General features: G+C 39.5%; 1 protein-coding gene across 2 annotated transcripts in view; it reads left to right on the forward strand.

Moving 5' to 3' along the window:
- KAT2B (lysine acetyltransferase 2B) overlaps positions 1–23845 on the forward strand; it is a 44389-nt gene that overhangs the window by 700 nt on the left and 19844 nt on the right. For both annotated transcript variants that reach the window (XM_066991883.1, XM_066991884.1), the window contains exons 2-8: positions 7874–8000; positions 12585–12730; positions 13268–13357; positions 15029–15210; positions 17347–17538; positions 20150–20256; positions 22014–22139. In XM_066991883.1, coding sequence (XP_066847984.1) covers positions 7874–8000; positions 12585–12730; positions 13268–13357; positions 15029–15210; positions 17347–17538; positions 20150–20256; positions 22014–22139 — 970 coding nt within the window. The remainder of the gene's footprint in view (positions 1–7873; positions 8001–12584; positions 12731–13267; positions 13358–15028; positions 15211–17346; positions 17539–20149; positions 20257–22013; positions 22140–23845) is intronic.

Below are 23845 nucleotides of genomic sequence, written 5' to 3' on the forward strand. Positions count from 1 at the left end.
GGGTCGCGAGGATAAACCCTGAGCCTGCCGACGGACGGGGCGCCCCCACCCCCGGTGTCGCCCTCTCCGGTGCCCGCGGCACGGCGGCAGCCCCGGCTGGCACCAGCCGCCCCGGCGGGGCGCGGCCTCCGGGCTCCGGCAAGCCCTGGCCTCGCCGGTCACGTAGCTGTGACTGCCTGCCTCGCCCTGCCCCGAGCATCCATCCATCCCTCCCTCCGCACGCTCCTGCCCCGGGCATCCCTCCCTTTCCACGCTCCTGCCCTCCACCTGCAGCTCGCTGCTGGGTGGGACGAGCAGGGCTCGCCCCTGGTGGTTTTGGAGGTGGAGGGAGCGTGGTCAGAGCGGCTGCTCCTGCCCTCGGAGGCTGGTGACAGCCGGTGGTGTCGTCCGTGCGTGTACACGTGCAGTGCAGGATGCGTGTGGTCAAAGCTCAGGCTGCTGGCCGCTCTGCTGCTGCTGCTGCTGCATGGGTGTACTCCTGGATGCATGGGGAGACCGACAGGTTCAGGCTGGCAGTGCTGAGATAAAACCCTCTAGTAACGCTCTCTGTGTTGGAAATAATTGGGCTGTTTGTGAGAAAAGTGGTTTTTACTCCCTCTGTTCCCTTACTTTGGAACCCCCAAAAAGGCACACGTTGGGTCTAAGTTGGGACTAAAAGCTGACAGACACGAGGAAGCATCTTAGTTTGGGTCCGTAACCCATTCTGGTGATGTGAGGAGCTTGAACCGCCTGCTGAAGGCATGTCGCAATGCCGTCATGTGAAGGCAAGTTAAGCAAGCTGCACGCTTCAGTTTCTTTGCTGTTTACAAATGTGCAGGCATCTCTGCTTCAGCTTTGTTGCACTTGTGGGATGTGCAAGATTACACAAGTGTCAGGAAGATAAAAGAGCAGCTAGTGCACATGAAGCTGGTGGCCCTTGTTGAAGGCTGGGAGACGAGGTTTGAAGCTTTCCTAGTGCTGATTCCACTTTGCATCCCCAATACTTTATTGCTACCAAGACGTGCTGTTAAGTGATGCTGGATGCAGGGCATGTGAAGCCTTCATGGGTGTGCCTGTGTCTATGAATCACTTTTTCTCTTCCCCGTTTAGTTCTTTTTCCTTCCCTTGATGTACCTCCAGCTGATCTTCATGAGGGTTGAAGCCTTTTCCTCAGGTGCTTTGCCCTGCAGAGGTGGCTGCGCCGTGAAGGAGCGCAGGCAGCCTTGTCTCTACCGAACCACTGTGCTTTTCTGGGGACTCGTCAGCCCCAGACGTGCACTGTCACGGGTGCTTGGTGGCAGGGAGGTGAGAGCTGTGAGGGAGGGGAGGCAGCCTGCTGCCAGCCCTTCTGTCCCTCCCGCAGGGCTGGTGGGGCACAGCGTGGCGACAGCTCACGCTGCCTGTGCCCTGCTGGGGTGTCCTCGTCGGCCCTCGAGGTCCCGCTCTTCTGCGGGAGTCCCAGCTGGCTGTGTCCCTCTTGGCACTCCAGTGATGGGGCCAGACATATGGCTGGGGGCACCGCGGGGCTTCATCCCCCTCCCCTGCCGGGAGCAAGACGCAGCCACAGCACTCAGTGCCGCTACAAGATTAGAATGCAAACCCAACCTTTTCTACCTGATTTTTCTGAAGTAATTCAGCAGCAGGGAGCATTCTTTCAGGTCTCAAAACATCAGCAAGTGGACATCCTTGTAAGCTAATCAGGCGCTGTCTCCTGTGGGGTACGGTGGAAGGATGCAGCTGGGTGGAAGGATGTGCTGTACTTCTTCCTGAACACCTGGCAGGAGCTCCAAAACTACACTGCTTGGGTCGGAACATTAGCGGTCTGCAAGGAGCTGTAGCAGTGCGGAGAACTTTGAACTTTTTCTTGCTCTGGATTGCAACTTCTGTGCCATTTGTTTTGTGTGTTCCTGTGTGTGAGTGCGAGAGCTCAAACACTCGCACCGTCTCCGAAGGAGGCTTCTGTTTTCATTCAAGTGGCAGCCATATGTTAATCTTATGTAGATCCACGTAGAGCTGTACGAGTTGGAGTGCAGAAAATATGTGACGACATCCTTAAGTGCTGATAACTTTTTCCCATGTGAAATTCACTGCAAAATCCTACTGCTTCAGCACACAGAACTTATTGGAAACGTAATCCCAGAGATGCTGAGAGTAGTAGAGGCAGAGAGCATGGGTTCGCTAGAGCTGAAGAGCAGAAGTCAGAGGCTGTGTAGCGTGCAGGTCCGTCTGGTGACAGCAAAAATATGCTGTGCTGGAGAGGACACTGTGAGCAGAAAGGGGTGTGAGGCACTGCTCTGCGGTAGGACACCCAGTCCCCAAGAGGGAACACTCTGGTCCTTCTTTAGCTGTCTCTCCGCTTCATCCCTTGGGAAATATGGGCAAAGATGTCTTCAGTGTGCACATATTCTAAGCAGAATGAGAGCTGAGTTTAGAGAGCTCTTGCCCTGGCCTGGGACTAAAGAAATCTGTGTGCTTGTGTTTTTTAATGGTTTGGTTTTGTTTTTCTGGTAAAGAATTGAGACAGGAGAGTGGCCACCGTGGAGCTGCACCACTTGACTTTTTCTCCTATAAAATAAAAAGGGGTGGAAGGGCAAGAGCAGGCTCTTCTGTGTGAAACAGCTTTTTAAACTCCTGGGTTTGTGTGTGGGGAATGCATATTCTGAACAATAAGATATATATTAGGAGCTGGCGCAGTTTTCATGATTTTCAGAAGTACACAGTAGTGCTGTATTTGTGGAGTGTTTTGTATTTGGCACTTACAGCTGTGTATGTATGTATGGCTGCATACATCGTTTTGGTTTTGTCCAGTGTGAAATTGAGCATTAGGCACATGAGCGTGCCGCACTTTAATATAAAAGCGGCACTGTGTGACTTCATCCTCCATCTTCATTAAATATATTTATGTGTGTAAGTCTTCTAGGCTTTCTTTTTTTCTCCCTACTGGTTTACAGTATGTAAAAATACAACTCTCTCTCCAGCCCATAGGGAGTTTTTCTTAAACAATATGTTGAAATGTGTACTATTTTAGTACACTAATTTTTCTGTAAAATTGCTTGTTTCTAACAGTATGCGTTACAGTAATGCCTGGATGCTGGCTGATAAATGTAATTTGAGCCCTGTAGCTTAAGGCATTTGCACAAGTAGTGGAGAATAACACCTCCTTGAAGACCCCATGCTTTAAATAACCAAAACAAACAGCATGAACAGGGCTAGATGAGAAGATTTGGCTGAGACCCCACGGCAGGTGAGCGGCAGAGTCTGAAGTAAACTCTGGGTCTCCCAGGCTCCAGAGCAGCTGCTGACCCTTGGTACGGGCATTTTCCCCCACATCTGATCCAGCAGTGAACTCTGTAGTGTTTTCGTGCTCCCACACATTAAAAATAGTTCGTGGTATGATTATGTACTGTGGTTTCCATAATTACTTTTTTTTTTTTCCCCTGACTTTTATAAGGCAGATTAAGATGACGCAGACTTGACTGCCTTACTTGTCTCAACTCTGTATTGTAGGAGTACAGCTCCTTGAAGCTCCAAAATGTATGAATGTTTTCTGGAGAAACTGAGGAGGTATATAGGAGACATACAGGACATTAAACCTTTCTTACAATCATTTTCATAGTGGGGTGAGTCTGTTTTGCTATGTATTGTAGGCCTAATTAAGACACCTTTCTTTAAATTAAATAAGAAATCTACCATTAACCTCACAAGGTGGGAATTGGATCCCTGCTTTTAATAACAAATATTATACGGTAGCCTACATCTGTTCTGTAGTTGAGAGAAACCTGGGGGTGGGGTGGGGTAGGGGGAATACAATACTTGGATTGACTAATAAAGGAAGAACATGTCCTTAGAGCTGAACACTAAATTGATTTCGTATTGTTAAAGACAAATGGGTCAGATCCCTTCCTGGTACATATGAGTAGATCTCCAAGCAGTATCTGAATGCCTGGTTGCTGGGTACTGGGTGTTTGAGTAGGAAAAACATGCATTTTAAATTCATCAATGTTTTTGTTATGCGTTGTTTGATGTTCTTTGTTAAAAGCATCATTTTGAGATTATTGCTTGCAGGAGAAAACTTTACAGTAGGGTTTTTTACTTGGCTTTTCTGTTGGGAGGGAAAGTAATTTTTCTGGAGTAATTACACTTGTCGGAAACAAGACCTGTGGTGCTGTGTGTCTGTAATCTGTTGAGTCTGCTTGGCGTTGCAGTTATGAGACAGGGCAGACTGTATGGCTTTGAGCTGAAAAGAGCCCAGTGCAGCAGCTGTTTTGAAAGTCAGCTTTAAGTCTGTTGAGGTCTTTTGCTTTGTAATCAAGTTAGGTTGAAACTTACCTGTTCCTATGTCCATTTCACCACCGGAAAGGGGAAGGAATGGTTTAGGCAGCATGACATTGTAACAGTATTTACTGAGTCATTATAATTTAGACCTGAAACCCACTTAACAGGCATAAATATAAATAAAAATGTATGTTAAAATGTGCTGTTATTACACTGTAGTACCATACATGTAGTACATGGAAGGTGTCAAAAATTTGATTGAAAATATACCACGCAGTGCGGAATGTATGTAATTTCTGCACTGGTTTTGAGGGGAGACTAGGCATTGGTGTGTAATTGTTGTGTTTGATTACATTACACTCATCAGTTTTATGAAAAAAACATCCTTTAAGGTACAATGTCTGTGATCCTTGGGCCTGGAAAGATGGCATTTGTGGCTTTGCAGGGTTCAATAAAGCAGAAGTCCCCAGCTTTCTGCAGTGGCTTTATCAAAGCTCCACAGATGTCCCAGAAAACAAGACCCCAAGGACTGGATGTGCTAGTTTAAATGCTTCTTTTCCTCCATCCCCTCCAAACTGTTTTGAACTTAAATTAAGTTTTTGTGGAGGTGAAGTCATATTTTATTTTCTAATGGAAAGCAGATGACTGACATTTAAAAAAAAAAAGAAAAGAAAGAAAGGAAAAAGCTGAAGATGGCCAAGGAAAGGACTGAATGAACAAAACAAAGACAGTGGAAGACTTGTAACAAGTAGGCAATTTAAGCCACTGAGTAATGCACATTGCACATTCAGCACAAAATACTTGCACTATCAACATCGACAATGAAAGCTTAGTTTTTAAGAGGACCTTTTCGGGCTGTGTTTCCCCTTGGTTAACAGAACTTTTATGCTGATTCTGGTGTTTTATAGAAAGGATTAAAAAAAAAAATAGAAAAAAGACCCACCCTTAATAGTTGCTTGAGAAAGGTCTCTAGAATATTTTGAACAATACAAATTAACATCTGCTTTAAAAAGATCTGGCAAGCAAGTACTACCGAGGGCTGACAAAAATCTGCCACTGAACACACTGTTTTTATTCTGCTGTGGGTGGGTTGATATTTATTTTTGGCAGTTTAACCGAGCTGTTATCACAATTCATACATCTGTTTGTTTGCATCTTTGCAGTTAATTATTGTGTGACACGAAAGTTTGTGTAGTTACTCACTGTTTATAGCTTTTTAGGCTTGATCGTAAACATTGTGTGGTGAGCTTCTGTGAAATGCTGGTTCCACTCAGAGAAAGATATTCTCTAAATGCTTTTGGCCTAGTTTATTTTATTTTTTGTCATCTTCCACTGTGGTATGATTTAAGGCAATTAATAATAAGCATTATGTTATGTCAGTAATTTACAAAGTTGAACATTTGTCCAGACGACTGAGTGGGAAGAATCAGACCCTAATTCCCTAACCTAATAGTCAGTTATTTTCTTGCTGTTGCTGTTCGAGAACTTCTTTATGATTCTATCTTGAATTTTCTTTGGCAATAATCTCATTTTCTGACAGTCTCTTCTTGTTTTAACTGCAAAAGCTCTCATGGCAACATTCTCTCTTCTATGAAGCAATTGTGAATAGCTTATTTGGCGTTGTTTTTGTCTAGCTTGAGGTCAAATCATCCTGCAGATGTCCGCAGTCTCCACAACAGGGCAATCCTTGGTTCGCAGGTGCCACTCAATCACTGGCTTCTCTTTCTAGTCAACAAACCTTAGTAGGTCCTGTAGGTTTGGATAGCAAACAAAAATAAAACTGGCTCAATGCCTGTGAAATTGTAAGAGACAGTTTCTACTGCAGGATAACATCAGGCCTGCTTGACTTCTCTGCCAATCATATTACTCATAGAAAACATGATAGAAAAATAACATGCAATCCACTGTAAGTCCTTCCAGGTTGCATTTTCTGAGACTGTATGTATATAAATCTTCCCCAGATTTCCTGTTTCATATGGAAATCTCCCTGGTGCTACACTACAGACACATGTTGTGGTAGACAGCCACAGCACAGTGGCCTACACCCACACAGTGCTTGGAGAGCTGGTGGGTCCAGGGGATGCAGCTGGCCCCCTTTCCAAGGGAAGTATACGTGGAAGTGGTTTTGCTGGGCACTTGCAGGTGGGTTTCTGAGTCATCCTGGTGGTTTTGGCTGCTGAAAACACCACTTGCCCCTTCCAGCATGCCAGACCGCCCCGAATGTCGTCTGACCCAGTGGCCGGGAGTCCAGCTGGATAAACACTTAAGCAGAAGAGATGGTAAAAGCATCATGTGGCGCTCAGCAAAATGCAGGCAGCAGTTGTCGTAGTGCTCAGGTTGCTGAATATTGAAATTAGAGTGGAAGAACAATTTACCATCAATCTACGAAGCTGTCAGTCACAGGCACTGTCAAGCTGTGATCTTTTCTGCCTCTCTTGGGTGCTTCTTCCGTAGGTGAGATGAGATTTGGAAACATAAAAGGAAAATGAAATAGGTTCCTGAAATAGATTGCATTAAATATATTCAGAATCAGTTTGAAGAAATGACACATTAGTGCTGGATATATTAACACCACATTTTTCCTACTAAGGTTGTTTCAGTCATAAATATTATGCGGCAGTTGGCATACTTTCCTCACAGAGGTCTTGGCAGTGCAAATTCATGAGTATCTCATTACAGCCCAGTGCACAGATATCTCTGAATAGCAGAAAAGTATGCTTTTCTTCTAACAGCATTCATATTCTCATCTGAAGATCTAATCAGAACTTTGCCATCAAAATAAGTAAGAACTTTTGGATGTGCAGAAAAAAAAATATCCCTCCTATAAAGCTGCTCTTTGGATAACAGGAATTGGTACTTTGAACTTCTAAATGATTTGAAATGGGATTACCTGGGTCACCACCTCCCCCTTCGTGGTCATCCTTGTTAGCTGTAAACCACTGGTGTTGTTTCTCTGTAAGTGACTATAACTACATTTTCCATGCTGTGTGACACGTTTCTGTTGGCAGGGTTGCTGTCTTTGGCATTCACTGCTGTTGGCGATGTGGCCAAGCCTTGCTTTGGACAACTTCCTTGACCAGTGCAGTTATTGTTTGCTTATTTCAGTGTTTGGTTAACTCTGCTTGGCTGGACCTGTGCTTATTTTTAGTCGCGCGATTTCTTGTTGCAAGTGTAGCTGATAAAGTAGTGATAAACACATTGCCTGTTGGATGGCCTGTTGGTGTTTAAATCTTTAAAACTGTCTTGGTGGATCTGTACGTGTTGATAGGATCTGTATGTGTTGATAGAAATGTTTGAATGCTTCTTTCATACAGGACCTAGAGCGAGGGCTTTTTGTAAAAGAATTAGCCAGAGTTTGTGTATTTATTTTTTTCTGAGCACAGCTTGCATACCAGAACCAGGATAATCTCTCTGTTTGCGGTACTATTCTATTTCTGATCATATCTAGAAAATAAACTCTAGCAGTGTGGTAGATTTAAAAATAAATAAATAAAAATCAACAGCTTGTAATTAGTAACGCTACTTATTGCCTTTGAAATAAGGCAGTTTTAGTAAATTGCTGTGGTTTTGTTGTTTGTTGTTCATGCTATTGATTGATACTCCTTTACTTTGGTTTCAGGCTGAGGAATCTTGTAAATGCAATGGCTGGAAGAACCCCAACCCACCTCCCACTCCCCCTCGGGCAGATCTGCAGCAGGCAGTTGTCAGCCTTACTGAACCATGCCGCAGCTGCAGCCATACACTAGGTAAGATTTTGGCTTTCTCCTAGTATCCACGTGCTTATACCCAGAAGTCTGTACTCTTGCAAGATGAAATTCAGGATGCTATGCTAGAAAAGGTGTTACAGTGGGACATAAAAGTCAGTTAACTTAGATGAAAATATGTTAGAAGTTCCCCAAAATGAATGTCAAAGAAATTGAATGAGGTACGACTTCTAGTAATCCAGACATTTTAAGTTGTTAAAATACAAAAGCTACCCATAACATTTTTAATACTTTGTATAACATATGAATTAATATTACATTATTTTATCTTTCAGCAGCCTTATTTACAACATGAATGATTCTTTCTTACAATTAAATAAACTGTAAAGTATTCTTGAACATTGATAAAGCAGGAACTCTTACCTACAAAAATAACCTTGCCTTCTCTCTGACACACAAAATAATACTGAAGCTGTACATCTCATGTATATCTCATGTATATATATATAATCCAATGGTAAATATTTTTTCTGCAAATTAATTATTTTTTACACACACCTCCTGAGAAAAGACATGAAGCACTAATTTTTATTTAAAAAATTGTGCTTATCCAAACTGAAATCTGGATAATAAAAAATGAAATATAATAAAGTTCAGAACTAATTAAAAAAAATAGTTGTTTTTAAATTTTTGTTGGTGTGACCCGTAACATAGGACAGCGTAATACAAAAAAGGAAACCTAAAACCTTCGCAATTAATCATTTATTTATTTTTGGAAATAATATGTATTTGGTGGTTTGTATGGTACCCTTTTTTTTTTTTCTGGACATAGTGTTTTTTGCTCCCTTTTTTATGTCCTCATTATTTTGATCTATTTCTGGGCTTTCCAATGTATTCCTTTCCTGATACCCCAAATCTCTGGTTTTGTTTGCAGGAGAAGATTAGCATGGTATCACAGAACTTTTGGTCTCTTTAGCCAAGTTAGTTTCAACCTTTCATCATCCTGCTTATTTGTGCCAACTTTAGTTATTCAGCCAGGGTAGCTTATATTACCCATCCCTTTCATTCCACCTGAAGAAAGAGGCTTTTCATTTTTTTTTAATTTTTTTTTTTAATCTTTTGAGATTTTATGCTTGTCAGTTCCCTGTTCTTCACTGGAATTTGTGGATGCTATGTATTTGGTAGAAAAACTCAGCTCTTCCAAAGGCTGGGCTTGATTTTGTTCTTTTAAAAATCTTAAATCGCTCATTAACCAGTGAACCAGGGAAAGCTAGTACTGTAAAACCAGTACCAGTGACAGATACTTTATGAAATAAAGTATATTTTTATTTATTACTGTTTTTAGAAAAGGTAATATTTTTTTCTCTTTTTTTTTTTTTCTTTCTGCCAGCTGGAGCTAATGAGGACAATGTTTCATTTGAAATAACTGAAATGAGTTGCTGTCTGCTTCCTCAGACCACTAGTCAAAATCTGTCTTTCAATGGTGTTTTCCAAGATAATTTTCCTATTCATCTCCTCTAAATTAGCGTGTTCCTGCTGAATGCCTTTAAAACCAGACTGACCACAAGATGTGCAGGCTTCAGATTATCATCTGCGTTGCATTTTCTTTTCCTCAGGGAGCTGTTGAAATAGCAGTGTATAAATTTCTCTGTCGGTTAAAGCCATACCTGATCTAAGATACATTTTTTGTTGTTGTTTGATATTTTTTTTCCTTTTTATTTTTTTTCAGAAGATTATCCTAGGCATTAGTCTTGTTTCAGGCATTTTATCTTTTTTTGGAGGGGTGGGGTGGGGCGGGGCATGGGGAGGAGGGTATTCAGTCTTCAAACCAGTACAGACATTGGTGCACAAGTCTGTTTGACAGTAAGTGATTTAATTTATGGTTATTTCTGTCTATTTACCTACAGCATGTATTTTTTTGTTTTCACCAAAGCAGCTAAAATGGTTTAGATGCACATCTCTTGTTGCATTGTCCACAAGTACCAGTCCTACTTCTGACTTAGGGCTTTAAATTTGTCATGGCATCAAAATATTTTGGCTGCTGATTTGCCATTTTGCTGTTGTTCTTCACCTTGTCTGACTCCCCATGACCCTCATCTACACTTTTTGCTTTGGTATGCCACGGTTTGCCACCAGCTACTCTGCTTCTCATTTCCCTTTATTCAGGGCTGGAACTGGCTCAGCCACTCAGCTTGGCTCATGCCTGGATTTTTAATGAATATTTCTTTTGTTTGGGCAATGTGTTGAGTCACTGATGTAAAACTGTGAACTCGTGACTGAATTGTGTGCCAGGAGACTTCACTGTCCACCAGCCTCAAGAGCAGGTGTTATGTAGTCAGAGGCTCTCTTCTCTTTTAAATTTAATTGGTCTCTCCCGTATAACAGTGTATTTTCCTGTTGGTAAACATTTTGTGTCTTGAGAGTAATGCACTTTTAAAACTGATTAAATAATGTGTTAGTATACTATGTACACAATCAGGAACCCTTTTTTTCCAGTGTTGTCTTTAGTTCCTTCTATGTACCGTCACGTAATGTATTTCGATATTTCTTGGTTTGCCTGTCTTGTATACATCACTTGTGCTTTTAGATAAACATTGATTTTGAGATAGATTGTAGACATATTCCTCCTTAGTCTGTTTTCTAACAGCTTCTAATTCATGCATTTGAGTATTTTCATAATGAACTTGCATAACTAATTTAATTAACTTGTTATTTTTCAGGTCTTCAAATCATTGAAATCATTACATTGGCCATGTTCTTTCTGTTTGCTTTCTTCTCATGTGCTGTACCAACATATAGTGATGATATTTTCTCTTTTTTTGTAAGCATAATAGCAACTGAGGTACCAGTAGGGTAATGCAAATGAATGGGACTGTAAAACTCTAGTCGGGAGAAACACAGAATTTGATGTCAGTGTACTAAAGCTTTGATTTTTAAAGTATTTTTACTATTGACCACAAGAATTTGTGAACAGGCTGTTGAACATCCAAAGACAGTTGGCTGGATTGATGTACAAACATTGGATGATTCTGTAGTAAATGATATACTATAGTAAATACAATCTAAAGTTCCTTTTTAAATTCAATGTATGGGTAATAGTTCTGTAATATAATAATATTTTCAAATCCTAAGTAATCGAGAAGACTTTGGGTACTGTCACTGAAAATAGGTGGAAATGTCTTCTTATGCTGATTTTCTTTATTCCATTTATTAGTTGAGTCTGAATTTTCTTTACTCTGTTATCAATTTCTAATGCAGTGCTCTTCTAGGAGAGAATTTGTTACTTTTACAAAATCAGAACAGACATCTGTGAATATTATACCATTGAATCTGGCTCAGGGACAGAAATGAAATCCCTTTATTCTACCTAGATTGCTGAATGTTTTTCCTTGAAGAAAGCCTGTGGTGGCCACCTCACCTTTAGTTAGAATTTGCTTAGGACTCAAGACGCTCTGTTATAAATGTTCATTTAAGTGGAAATGAATGCTGGCATCTTTTTAACGTTCTGAGCCAAGGTGTCCTTTTTACTTAAAGCTGCACAAATTTGTTGAATTTAAATGTTTTGACAGCTGTCATACTGAACTACAACTTTGCTTGGTGGCCAATAAATATGATAGTTTTTGAGTCAAGTGTTATTTCTGCCCACTTCCTCTCTCAAGGTATTGGATTTATGTTCAAAATTTCCTACCAGTCCAATAAGTAAATATTGACAAAAGTTACTAAAAGACATAAAAAATATGCTCAACATTTTAAATGGTTTTCCTTTTCATTTGAAAGATATCTTGTCCTTTCAGAGGAAAGGATATGCATAGCTTTCAGGTACATTGGCCTGGAGTCAGCTAAGATTGTTGCTTTTTGTAATGCAAATACCTTCTTTTTTGGGAATTGACTTTTTGTTTTAAATTGCTCTTCCTGGAGCCAGTTGTTTAAACCAGCTTTACATCAACGTTACATATAGAAACCTCAAGATTTCGAAAATTACAAATGTGGAACTATATTTACCTTTGGAGCTGATAAAGGAATTTTGTCACTTGAAGATTATGATGTTGAAAGGTGTTTTTTTTGCACACTTCTGAACAAATGAGCATGTGCAATCTGCAAAATCTTTGTTAAAATAGTGCACAAAAATCATAGCTTGAATTTACATGATATAAAATTATGAGATTTGGCCAGTATTATCCAGTTTAAAACAAAAAGCCTGTTTACGGAGTCGATATGTTTTTATCTTCACAAGGTAAGGTGCTACCTGTATCAACACCTGGTTACCTGATTTAAGGGTATTTTCTCATGAAACTTTCTCAAAAGCACAGTTCTTGGACAAAAATGTATATAATACTTCTATATTGCAACATATTAATACAGGCAGACAGGACTTGTGTGGTCTGTTTTAAGTGCTAACACAGACTGTGATTCCAGTCAGCTGTCTTCCCTCTGCTTGTGGGAATTACCAGCGAGGGGCTCCGATGTGGCCTATATTTCAGTAGGCTCTGATAAGAAGTTCTGTTTAAATAAGGTTATTGCAGGATCTTTGCCTTCACAAGCAAAGCTTAGTTTGAGACATCTTGGGGAATACTTTTGCTATCTCTCAATAGGCTTTTCACAGATTTGTATTTTTATTTCATTTAGCTGCTCATGTTTCTCACCTGGAGAATGTGTCTGAAGAAGAAATGAATAGGCTACTGGGGATTGTACTGGATGTGGAGTATCTGTTCACCTGTGTCCACAAAGAAGAAGATGCAGACACCAAGCAAGTTTATTTCTACCTGTTCAAAGTAAGCTGAATTTATGGAGGATTTTGCCTTTTTTTTTTTCACTCTCACACATGAGCCAGTTTCACTGTTCAAAACGCCACTCACACATGTATTGACTTTATCTGGTGAGAAGTTTTCTGTTTTTTTGGCATGGTACATTAGAGGCCAACTGTGCTAGAATCTGCAGTGCTTACAGTGTATCATGTCTTATTCCAAAAGTCATCCAGATGATTCAGGAGCTGACCCCAACTCCCATCTATAAACTGCTTCTACCTGCAATTCTTACTATCTTCACTTACACATTGGGAAAAAGCAGTTGACATAAATGCTAACTACGCAGCCTACACATAGTCAGAGAAGCTTTTTATGTGTATTTCAAAGAAGATATGAAGCAATTCACAATGAAGTTAAGTAGCTATAAATTTAGATGACTGAGTAAGCACATACATAGCCAGGGGATTTTCAACACTGCTTGCAATGTGTTGTGTTCCAGCGAGTTCCATTGACCCTATATACATTTGCAAATTTATTAATTTTCTTAAATTTATGTTTTAACAGCTTTTGAGGAAGTGCATATTACAGATGGGAAAACCTGTAGTAGAAGGATCTTTGGAAAGTCCCCCATTTGAGAAACCTAGCATTGAACAGGTAAACAATCAACTTTTTTTTAAATTTTATTTCTTTTATAAACACAGACACTTTTTTGAAAATCTGGCATTTCATGCAGTTTACAAATGCTTCTGTGTATTACTTTAGGAGAAGGGCTGAATCTGTAGGAGACTTCTGCAGCTTCTTCTCTTTAGCATTGGTATAATAGCTACTTTATTTAACTTCCCTCATCATTCATCTTATGCTTTACTGAAACTGACAGTTTTTTTGTGGGTTTAGAGAATGAAACTTAAAATACTACTTTTATGTGTGGCAGTTCTAATCTTTCTCTGTCTTGAGTGATGAAAAATACTGTCAAAGTTTTGAAATCCAATATTAAAATGACTTTTGTCTTCAGTAAATCAATGAAAATGCTACGATCCAATTCAGTGAGATCATAGTCTTCTCTTTCAAAGGGCACACAACAAAAAACAGCCCAAAACAAAGAATAACTGAGGCTTTTATAATTCCTAGTGGATAAAGAACATATGACAAATTCAGATTTTGGTTTAGCAAGCTCCTCAGAATGAACTTTTGGCACAAAAGTGGGCCCATTAACACCAGTGAGACTATGCAGAGGCTTACATACCTCACTCAATCAGGAGCTGAATGTGTTCCCACTGGTGGATGAATGGCTGCTCTATTGTTAAACAGGACATTTTAAATGTGAAGAGCATTATGTGTAGTAAGTATTTCCTTACAACTCTTGCTTTTTACAGTTTAGTAAAGTCAGAGTTCTTTACTGTTGAATTTCTTGGAAGATTTCACCTTAGGTTCTCCTTTAGTTTGAGTATAAACAAGAATAAGCATATGTAAGACACATACACTACTAGACCTTTAAATATGCTACTAAAAAGGTTTTGCACAATGTATTTTTTTCACATTCTTCATACTATTCAATTTGCTTAAGAAGGTAAAGCACAGTAACTCTTTTTACAGCTTATTTTGAAAGAACTTCCCCTTAAAATAGAGGAATAATTTCACCTTTTTGTTTTTAGCAGTTCAGCAACTCAATCACACAATTATTTGCTAAGCAGCAGTATTATAATTGATTTTTATTATATATGTATTGCAGCAGTTACAGTCACACATTTTAACTATTCTCAGTATATATTTTTAAAAAGTAGACAGGTATACAAAGTGCACTGAAGTGACGTACTTGTGAAATGCTGGCACTTCTTGAAGAAATAATATGCCATGTAGACAAAAACTTGAATAGAAGTCCTCAAGCCCAATTTTACTATTTTAGGTGATGAAGAAATATATACTTTTTTATAGAGGAAATACATAAATCATGCAACATGGTTATCTGCAAAATTGTGCATGTATTAAAAAACAGAAGAAAGCTCTCGTTATCTTTCTCTGTTCCCTGACATTTTTTTTTTTTTTTTAACTTTGAAAAGCAAGGAAAAAGAAATTTCCTTGTCTCCCTCTAAGTCAGCAAGTCAGCTGCTGGAGAGCAATAGAATAAAAACACGTGGATGCACCTGATTCTCTGCACAGGAGAATCAGTTTGTGGAATCTGACTCAGCAAGGAGTTCATGGTCTCTGGTATTTGTTTTCTTTCCTGTACCTTTTCTCTTGTACATGGTTAATAAAGCGATAAGTGTTTGAGGACAATCCTACAAAAAATAAAGGGTAAATAATTAAACATTCTTCTTCTGTTTCAAGGGTGTGAATAATTTTGTGCAGTACAAATTTAGCCACTTACCTTCAAAGGAAAGGCAGACAATAGTGGAACTGGCTAAAATGTTTCTGAACCGCATTAACTACTGGCACCTGGAGACACCTTCTCAGCGGAGACTAAGATCACCCAATGATGATATTGCGGGATATAAAGTGAATTACACCAGGTAATTGTGCTTTTGCTTATTTAAGGACTTGCTTACAAAAACATGTACACACAGCACACATACATCATAGGTTCACCATGTGAATTCCTGCAGTCACTAAGCTTATTGAAAACGTGATGACTTTAGAGAAATTATATCAGAGTTGCATACACATCATTGTGTTTTGGAAGGAGTGCTTTATCAGCCAAGAACAGGGATTAGTGACCTGTGAGCAGCTATATCTAACAACCCTTTTACAACTCTTGTATTTGCAAAGTTGCTCTCAGTCTGATTAAGATAAGAGCCTTCTATAAGTTCCTTATTTCGTGTACTAATAATTCAGGCAAGTTATTCAGCTTTTTTTTTTTTTTTTTCCTGAAAAACCTCAGCTCCATAAAGGAGAAGAGCAAAATCCTGTGTAAGTCCAGACTGTGGCTGGTGATGCTGCTCTGTGTCTGACTGTGATGCTTTCAGATGACAAGTCCTGAGATCGTGTGAGGCAGGGCACTGATCTGTATTCTGTCCCTCTGCCAGTTCACACCTCTCCCACAAAATTGGAAGGGTTTTAATTGTTTAATAGCATGTGTTATGCCACAACTGGTAGACCCTGACCTGCCATAAAGCCTGTCCATGAAGAGTTACCTCATCAAGATTTGTCCATGCACTGCAACATGAAGTTGCCTTCCATTTAGTAGCAGTGTCCTAGTTGGTTTGACTGAGACATTATTTTGCCCAGATCACACCTGTACCACTGGGAGACTTGACAGTTTACAGTCTCATCTCCTTGAACAACTACCTGACATAAAGGAGAGGTGCTGATGATCCATGGGGCTCTTAAGGTTGTATTTGGCACATCTTCACCCTCAGTTTGTTTCTGATAAAGATGTAGTAACCATGGTTGGCTGGAGTCAACATTTTCAGGAATCAATAGCTAGCAATGGCTCTGGTTGGTGACTTGTGTTGTTAATCGTTTTGTCAATTGCAATTTCTCAAACCTTCCTGTCCACAGTCCCTAAGGCTTTCTCAGACCCAAAGTGATGGCTCTTTCCATCTAGTTCCAACTTATCAGATTAATCTTCTCCCTTCCTCTAGGCTCACTCCCTGCCCTGTCGCTAGAGGCACTGCTATGGGTGCTGAGCAAGCAGAACCTGTACACCAAAGGCACACCATGTGAATTCTTGCACTGAATTGAAAACTGGACGATTTTAGTGTACCTTTATCAGTTTCACACATGTCCTTGTGCTTTGAGAAGAGTGCTTTATCAGCCATGAACATAGAGCAGAGGTGTTTGAACAACTATATCTAACAACCCTTATGCATCTCTTATGTTTGCAAAGTTGTTCTCAGTCTGACTAAGATACGAGAGCTTGGCAGAGGGTTTTGCAAGAAGCTGTACTTTAGAGAATGAGACAGGCAATGTAGAAGCCAGCGCAATCTGTTTATGTCCATATATCCAGTTCTTGACTTTTTTGTTTTCGTTGTTGGAGTTTTCATAATGGTTGTGGTCTGATTCTGTTAAAGGTACAGATACAACTGGCTGTGTTCACTTACGCGCAGATATTGAAGCCTTGATTATAAAATTAAAATTATAATATCATGATCTACATAGTGGGTGTGGTCCTGAATTACCTTTTCAGTACCATAATCCCTTTTTCCAAGAACAGTAACATGACAAGCTATATTTTAATACGTACTTGTTAATGCAAAACTCTTTATGGAGAGAGTTACTGGTAAATGAGAGTATTGAGACAGGGCTAGTGCAAACAAGCCAGCTGGTGGGAGACCAGGATGGGAGTGCAGTTGGTTTGGGGTGGAACTGGTTAGAAATGTCACCTCTTTTGTGTATATGTAGGGAAATGTAGAAGTTTAAAGAAGGAAAAATGGGACAGGCTAACGGTGAAATCTTTGGAGTCACAGGCAAGAGATGCAAGAGGTTTCATTAATGACTTGTGGAGAGAATCCCTGACATCAACACAAATTTTATGTGATATATGGGTATTGGCTGGCACAAGCACTTTGTGGAAACTGGGGCACAGACAAAAAGAATATATGGAGACCTAAGAGGACTTGGCTGGATGTAGGTAGTGGTTTTATTGCATTAAGTTATTAATTCATATGTTAGATGGTGGTAATTATCTGGCTTTTTCCCCCTTACAGGTGGCTTTGTTATTGCAATGTCCCTCAGTTCTGTGACAGTCTACCTCGGTATGAAACCACACAGGTTTTCGGTAGGACGTTGCTTCGCTCTGTTTTTACTGTAATGAGACGGCAGCTGCTGGAGCAGGCCAGGCAAGAAAAAGACAAGCTTCCTCAAGAGAAACGAACACTAATCCTCACCCATTTCCCGAAGTAAGGGGTCATAATTTAACTGTGTTCAAGGCTAACTGCTAGCATGCAGCTTTGACGTGGAAATGGAAAAGTGTGAACAGGTTTCTTATCTGCAGCTTAAAAACATTTATTCTTTTATTCAGTAACAAATAGATGCTGCAGCTTTTTTTCTGCCATAGCTCGAACTAGTGTATTTTATTTACACAACAATTTGCTTTAGTTTGTTCTAGAGCTTTTCTTTTTAAGTAGGATTATTCATCTTGCCAGGGGACTGAACTCACTATTAGAATTTATTGTTGGTCACTTACCTTCTTTTTTGTAGACCTTGGAAGCAACATAGGTCCAGCTCTCCAAAAACACATGCTTGCTTCTACTTTTGTGATGGAGCAGTAAAATAGTGGGGTGTGGCACTGGAGTTTATTTACAGTTAAGCATTTCAGTTTAATGCAAGATAGTAGCAGGGAAGAAAGTAGTCACCTCACCTTCAGAAGAGATGAAAAGAAAAGAGCAGATGGTAGTCAATGTGAAGCTGCATCAGTGAATCTTAAACTCATGCATTTAATATTGATTACTTGTTCCTGTACTGGAGTATTGATGACAATCTCTTATAATTAAACAACAATTGGATTTGGGTGTATGTGGGAGAATGAGTTTTCTTGAAGCACACTCGACTTTGTTAGACCTTTTTTGGTCCATTTCAAATGAGCTTTTTAGTCCATTTGAAAAGTTTTACTGGTGGTTAAGGGTGGTGGTTTCTGGATCATTCATCACTTAAAAGCATCCTTATTCTGCCAAGCTTGGCTTGGATCTGCATCCCATATTTAAAAATCCTGTCCTTCCCTACAAGTAAGGAGCTGAATATACCAACAAGCTGGTGGCACTGATGTTGTGCAGGCTACTTGTCTGGGGCTTAAGAAGTTTAGTGCTCAGGGAATGAAAAACAACATGAGCTTTCCAAACCTGGGTAGATCCATTTTTTTTTTTTGCCCCTACTATTTTTAGTAGTGCCTTTTACCGCTCTGAAGAGTGTAAATTGTCTCTGGGTTAAACTGTTAGAGGAGTGCTTGGGTATATCTGAGAATAGGCTCATAATCTGACCCTGAAATAGGTGTAAAAAGGATTTAAGAACACATTGGTACAAGGAGCAGATCTGTGAAGTATGCTGTGCTTACAGCCCTACGTTTCCAATGCTTTTTGCAGCCTAGAAAAGTAATTTGGAGAGCATTATTATTCATTTTAGTTCCTCTTAATATTCAGATCTGAAAAAGAAGGAAGAAAAACACTGTTTACTGATGGCCTGTATGAAACACGAATAGTGTTTTAAATCTTTTACAGGCTGTACTTGTCTGAAGCATTTGCCTCTCCCATGGCTGGTGTTATGCAGCATGGAGCACCTTCAAAGGGTCTTCCCTGCCTGCAGGAGAGTCGAGCTGCGGTTCAAAATAAATATTTTTAGGAACTTGTGTTATGACACAGCTGTGAGTGTGCAGGTCCAGCAGCCAACAAATAAGAATGAGAAATGTTAACTGAGGAGGCTTTCCAGGACTGCAGTTTTCTGGCACAGCACCTTTGGCACAGCAATGCTGATGTGAGCACACGCAGACTGTGTCTGTATGAGCCTAGGAAACAGTCAACGCAGGGGCTGAGTGCAGAGTTGCTGTGCTGCCTGTAAATGCAACCTTTGCCGAAGTGTAATGGTCAAGTAGCTTTTTAGCCATTATCAGCTGTATAGATAGCAGCTAGCACCACATATTGCTGTGCTTAGATATAAATGTGCTACATATAAAATACATCAGCAGGACTTGATCCTGAAAATCCTCACCCTGTTCAAGAAGGTCTTACTCAGCAGTCCTGTTGCTTTCAGCTGGACAGTTTCTTTACATACAGAGAGTGAAAAAGTGTCAGGTAAACTTCTGGTCTGAAAACCCCTTTTGTGTAAGATAGGATAAGCGGCTGTCTTGCTTCAGAAAGGGAATTGATGTATCAGCTACATGAAGGCAGGATTTCTGGGTACTCTGCTCTGTGGAATTTCTCTCTCTTGCAATAGTACTGAGAGAGGTTTAAAGTCGCATAATTTCTATAAGTGTACTAAAGTAAGATCAAAAATACTGTTACGCAAGCACAAACATGCAATTAAATGTTTCAGTAACACACTTAAAGAAATGGAAATGTCTTCCTAAGAGCATTGTTAGTAATTAACACTGGGATTTTATAAATCTGTATGAGGCAGGAGGTAAGTGCTTCTGCAAAACACCAGTTTATCAAGCTAGACATAGTTTGTCATCACTGTATAACATCAGTATCTTAGCATCTCTCGACTTAGTTTTTTTATTAGTGCTTAATTTTGTTCTGGAAAAATAGTTTCCTCCTGTTTCTTTCTGCATTTTCAAATTATATGTGTATTGCTTATAATTAAAGATAAATTTTCATAGGTAAAATCTCTATACTGAATTAAGATACTGATGTCTGTTCTGGTTTGTGACTGTGTGTGTGGTTTAAAGGAGTTGGCCAACATTTTCTTACAGAATCATTAAATATTTTTAATTTTAAAAAGTTGCAAATGCTTATTCTGAAAAGTAACCTGTTTTGAATGTTCCTGTTAAGTTAATATTTTGTCTGTTTTTGTGCCTAGGTTTCTGTCAATGCTGGAAGAAGAAGTATACAGCCCAAATTCGCCTATTTGGGATCAGGATTTCATGGTGTCTACTTCCCGAACTGGCCAACTAGGAATCCAGACAGGTAAGATGCATTTAGTGATGGGATTAGGCAGCACTTGGTATAAAGTACAATATACCCATGCAGTTGATGAATTCTAAAGAGTCACAATTAGATATGCAACTTTATCAATAGCAGGCTATACCAAAATCAGTCTGCCTTGAGTAAGCACAGGTAAAGTTTGACTCTCTGGTGCTTCTTCATATAAAGATCCCATCCTGATGATGGAATCTGGCTAGTCCAAGGTGCCTGTGGAGCAGGCTGGATGCTGAGGCGTGTCTCCTGGTTATGCAAGTGGCAGAAGTGCTCTCATGATGAGCGAGTATGAATGGTTGGTGGGTAAATGGCTGCAGAACAGCTGTCTCCTTGCATGAGGACCCCACACCGGTCCTCTGGCTCCTTAGCAATATCTTACCTTCTGCATCAGATGTCCCATTGCCTTTGGACAGATGCACGTGATTTTCAGGGTTCTGTATAGCCTTTCCTTGCTTTGTTTCCTTTTCATGTGGCCAATCAGCTATTCTGCAGCTTTATGCACCCCTTTTCTGTTAGGGTGCCTCAGAGGTCCCTTAAAATTGCAGGAAGACAATGACAGTTTTCTTTCGCTTTCCCCTTCTCCCTCTCTTTTCTGCTCAACGCTATTTAAAATCTGTTTATGCAGTTTAGGGGTTGATTTGAATTTTCAGTCTTTTAGGAGGTGAAGACTGGAATTATTTAATTCAGTATTTTGTAACCATTGCTGATTATCAGTTGATGAAACCATCGTGTCAGGATCTGATAATGGATTTCTGAGAGTAATAGGGAAAATTCCACTGTGACAGAGGCAGACTTTTTTTTTTTTTTTGGTCAGAAATTCCTAGTTTGCTTCATGAACTGGAGAATTATGCCTTAGGCACAAGTTCATTACAAACCTAAAATCGTCTTGCTCTCAGAGTTCATTCTGTCATGTACATTTCTGCAGTGCTTCGTTTTAATTTGCACCTCTTAAGCACTGGATTCTTGGCATGAATATGGCACAAAAGAGCTGTTGCTGGTTATGACACCAGGATAAAGGCATGCAGAGAGAAAGACTGCAGGTGTCCAGATTATGAGCTGGCACCTCATTCCCCCTTCCCCCTCCCCTGTAGGCTTTTCTGCCAAAAATCCTGACACAGATGAACGTTGAGTGATTTGACACGGATGCTTTTTTATTGTTGTTGTTGGCCGTGGTATTTTTTATTTTTCATTTAGAGAGAGGTTATTCTGTGGCTTTCTGAAAGAGTAGTTTCATTCTCTAAACTGGTGCAACAAGTTCTCCCTTCACTGAGTTTGATTTGTCCCACCAGCCTTTGAATGCTGTTAGAGTGGACAGCTGAAGTTGAATGATGAGTTTTTACTTTTCAATAGACCCTTACAAAAAGCCTTTTCATGAGGCTGAATGTCAGCAGCCTTGGCAGGTATGTGAAGGAAGCTTGTTTTCTTAACTTGTGCTCAGCACTGCGGAATAATAAAGCCTGATATTTGCAATGAAGTAAAACTAATGCTGTCATCCAGCATTGATACAGTTCCTCATTAAGAAGTTCAGAAAAATATGTTGAGGTAAAGTTCTAACACCTCTGCTTGCCCACCAGTGTCATTGGTCTGTTGCGTGTTGTTAGTGTTATTTGGCAGGTGGGTCACTGTGAAGCTGGGTCTGTCATCATGACAGTCATTTGGTCAGCACCATAATGAATTTCATGTCCTGATTTTATTTATTTATTTATTTGTCTGTGTGTGTGTTTGTGTCTTTTATACCATTGCAGTTATTAATCCTCCTCCCGTTGCAAGATCTGTTTCATACAGTGCAAGTCCTTCATCTCTGGAGCAACCCAACAGTGGAAACATGAGTCCTGCTTGCAAAGTTTCTTCTGTCCTTGACCCAAACCTAGGTAATGAAGAGGAAGACTCGCTTTTTTTATTTCGTTGATGTTATCAATAGTTGTAGTATATGATGACCATTGCCTTCACCCTGCAATAGTGACCTTGAGGTGTTCATGCTAAAAGACACATACATGCAGACACACAAAGTTTTTCTCCACTATGGTAATGTTTAACTAGCAGAAATGGCAACTGTATTTGGAAAAACAACAACAACAACAATCTGTTTAAATTCTATTTAAAATGGGAAGAGTTCTATAGGTGACAAAGGTTGTTGAAAATATTTGACTTTACTTGGAGTACATGTATTACAACCCATAAAGGTTTTATTTTTACAGAAAAGGCAGAGTAGAAGGGGCCATTGCTTCTTATTTATTTATTTACTTATTTATTTATTTATTTTTAATCTTTCAAAGTACTGAAATTGCAACTGAGTGATAAAGTAAAGAACACACACACGAGGTTAAACATAAGAACTGAATGAGGTTAGATTTAAAAAGTTTTCTGGGGAAAAAAAAAAAAAAGATGATGAATGCATAAATTCTCCTTTTTCAAACACCTCAGGATTAATGAGCCTGTCAAGAGTTTGTAGGTCAGAGGGATGATCGCTAGCTCATGTAAAGTAAGTCCTTAAGGAAGCTGAAGAAGCTAAATGAATCGTTAGCCTCAGTGTTTGCTACAGAGGAACTTAAAGAGGCTCCTGAACTGCAGCTTCCTTTCTGAAGGACAAGTTGGGAAATGGCCATAAAAGTGGGAATGAGAAGATTTTTCTATTACAGATCAGTAAAATAAGTAGTAAGTAGTCACCACAAAAAGAATAATATATTTATATATATATTATTTTCATTTTGTGAAACGAAATATGCAAGCAAACTAATTAAATTGTGCAGCTGAGCTGTCATTTGATTTGCCCTCAACACTACAGAGCTGAAACACCACAGATGCAAAATTGTTTTTTTAAAGGCCTTCCAAGAGAATTCAGGAAACTGTACATTGTAAAACTGCTATTTCAAACAGTTAGAAGAGATGATAGTATGTGAGTAAGATGATGTGGAAATTTGGTATGCATTTTGTAGAACTCACAAATTGTATATATCTATGAAGGAATTGGTGAGCATTTGGAAAGTGTTTTGAATGACCTTGTGTACCTGGATTTCCAGAAAGCTTTTGATAAATTACTTAAATAAATAAATAAATCTGATAATCTGACTTGCGATAATAATTTAATCTGTTAGGATAATTAAGAAAAGTTCATTCACATGAATAATTGTTTAAAAAATAGGAAATAATAGGAATTAAAGTTTCCACAATGAAAGGAGGTTAACAATAAAATTATATCCCTAAGAAAATGCTGTGTGAAAGTGAAAAAGGGAGTGAAAAACTTGATCCTCATATACTTAAAGTACTGTATCTGTTGCAAAACAGTCTGTACAATATCTGAAAAATACTGGGCCCTAAATTATCTGGCTGTTTCAGAAAGGAGATCTCAACATTATTTTGGATTTTGCTAAGGAGAAAACAAAATAGCTCACTAAGTGCTGTTCACAAAGTCAAAATTAGATGTTCTGGCTCTGACAAGGACCAGTAGCAGATCTTTAGGGGAAAAGATTGAGGAAAAAGGTAACCATAGAGTGATACTCCTGTTTGTATGCTTTCCTAATATTTGATGGTCTGCTGCTTCGATAAATCTTGAGCTAGCAGATGGCTTTTTCAGTAT

This window comes from Anser cygnoides, chromosome 2, assembly GCF_040182565.1.
Source record: "Anser cygnoides isolate HZ-2024a breed goose chromosome 2, Taihu_goose_T2T_genome, whole genome shotgun sequence".
Classification (NCBI taxonomy): domain Eukaryota; kingdom Metazoa; phylum Chordata; class Aves; order Anseriformes; family Anatidae; genus Anser; species Anser cygnoides.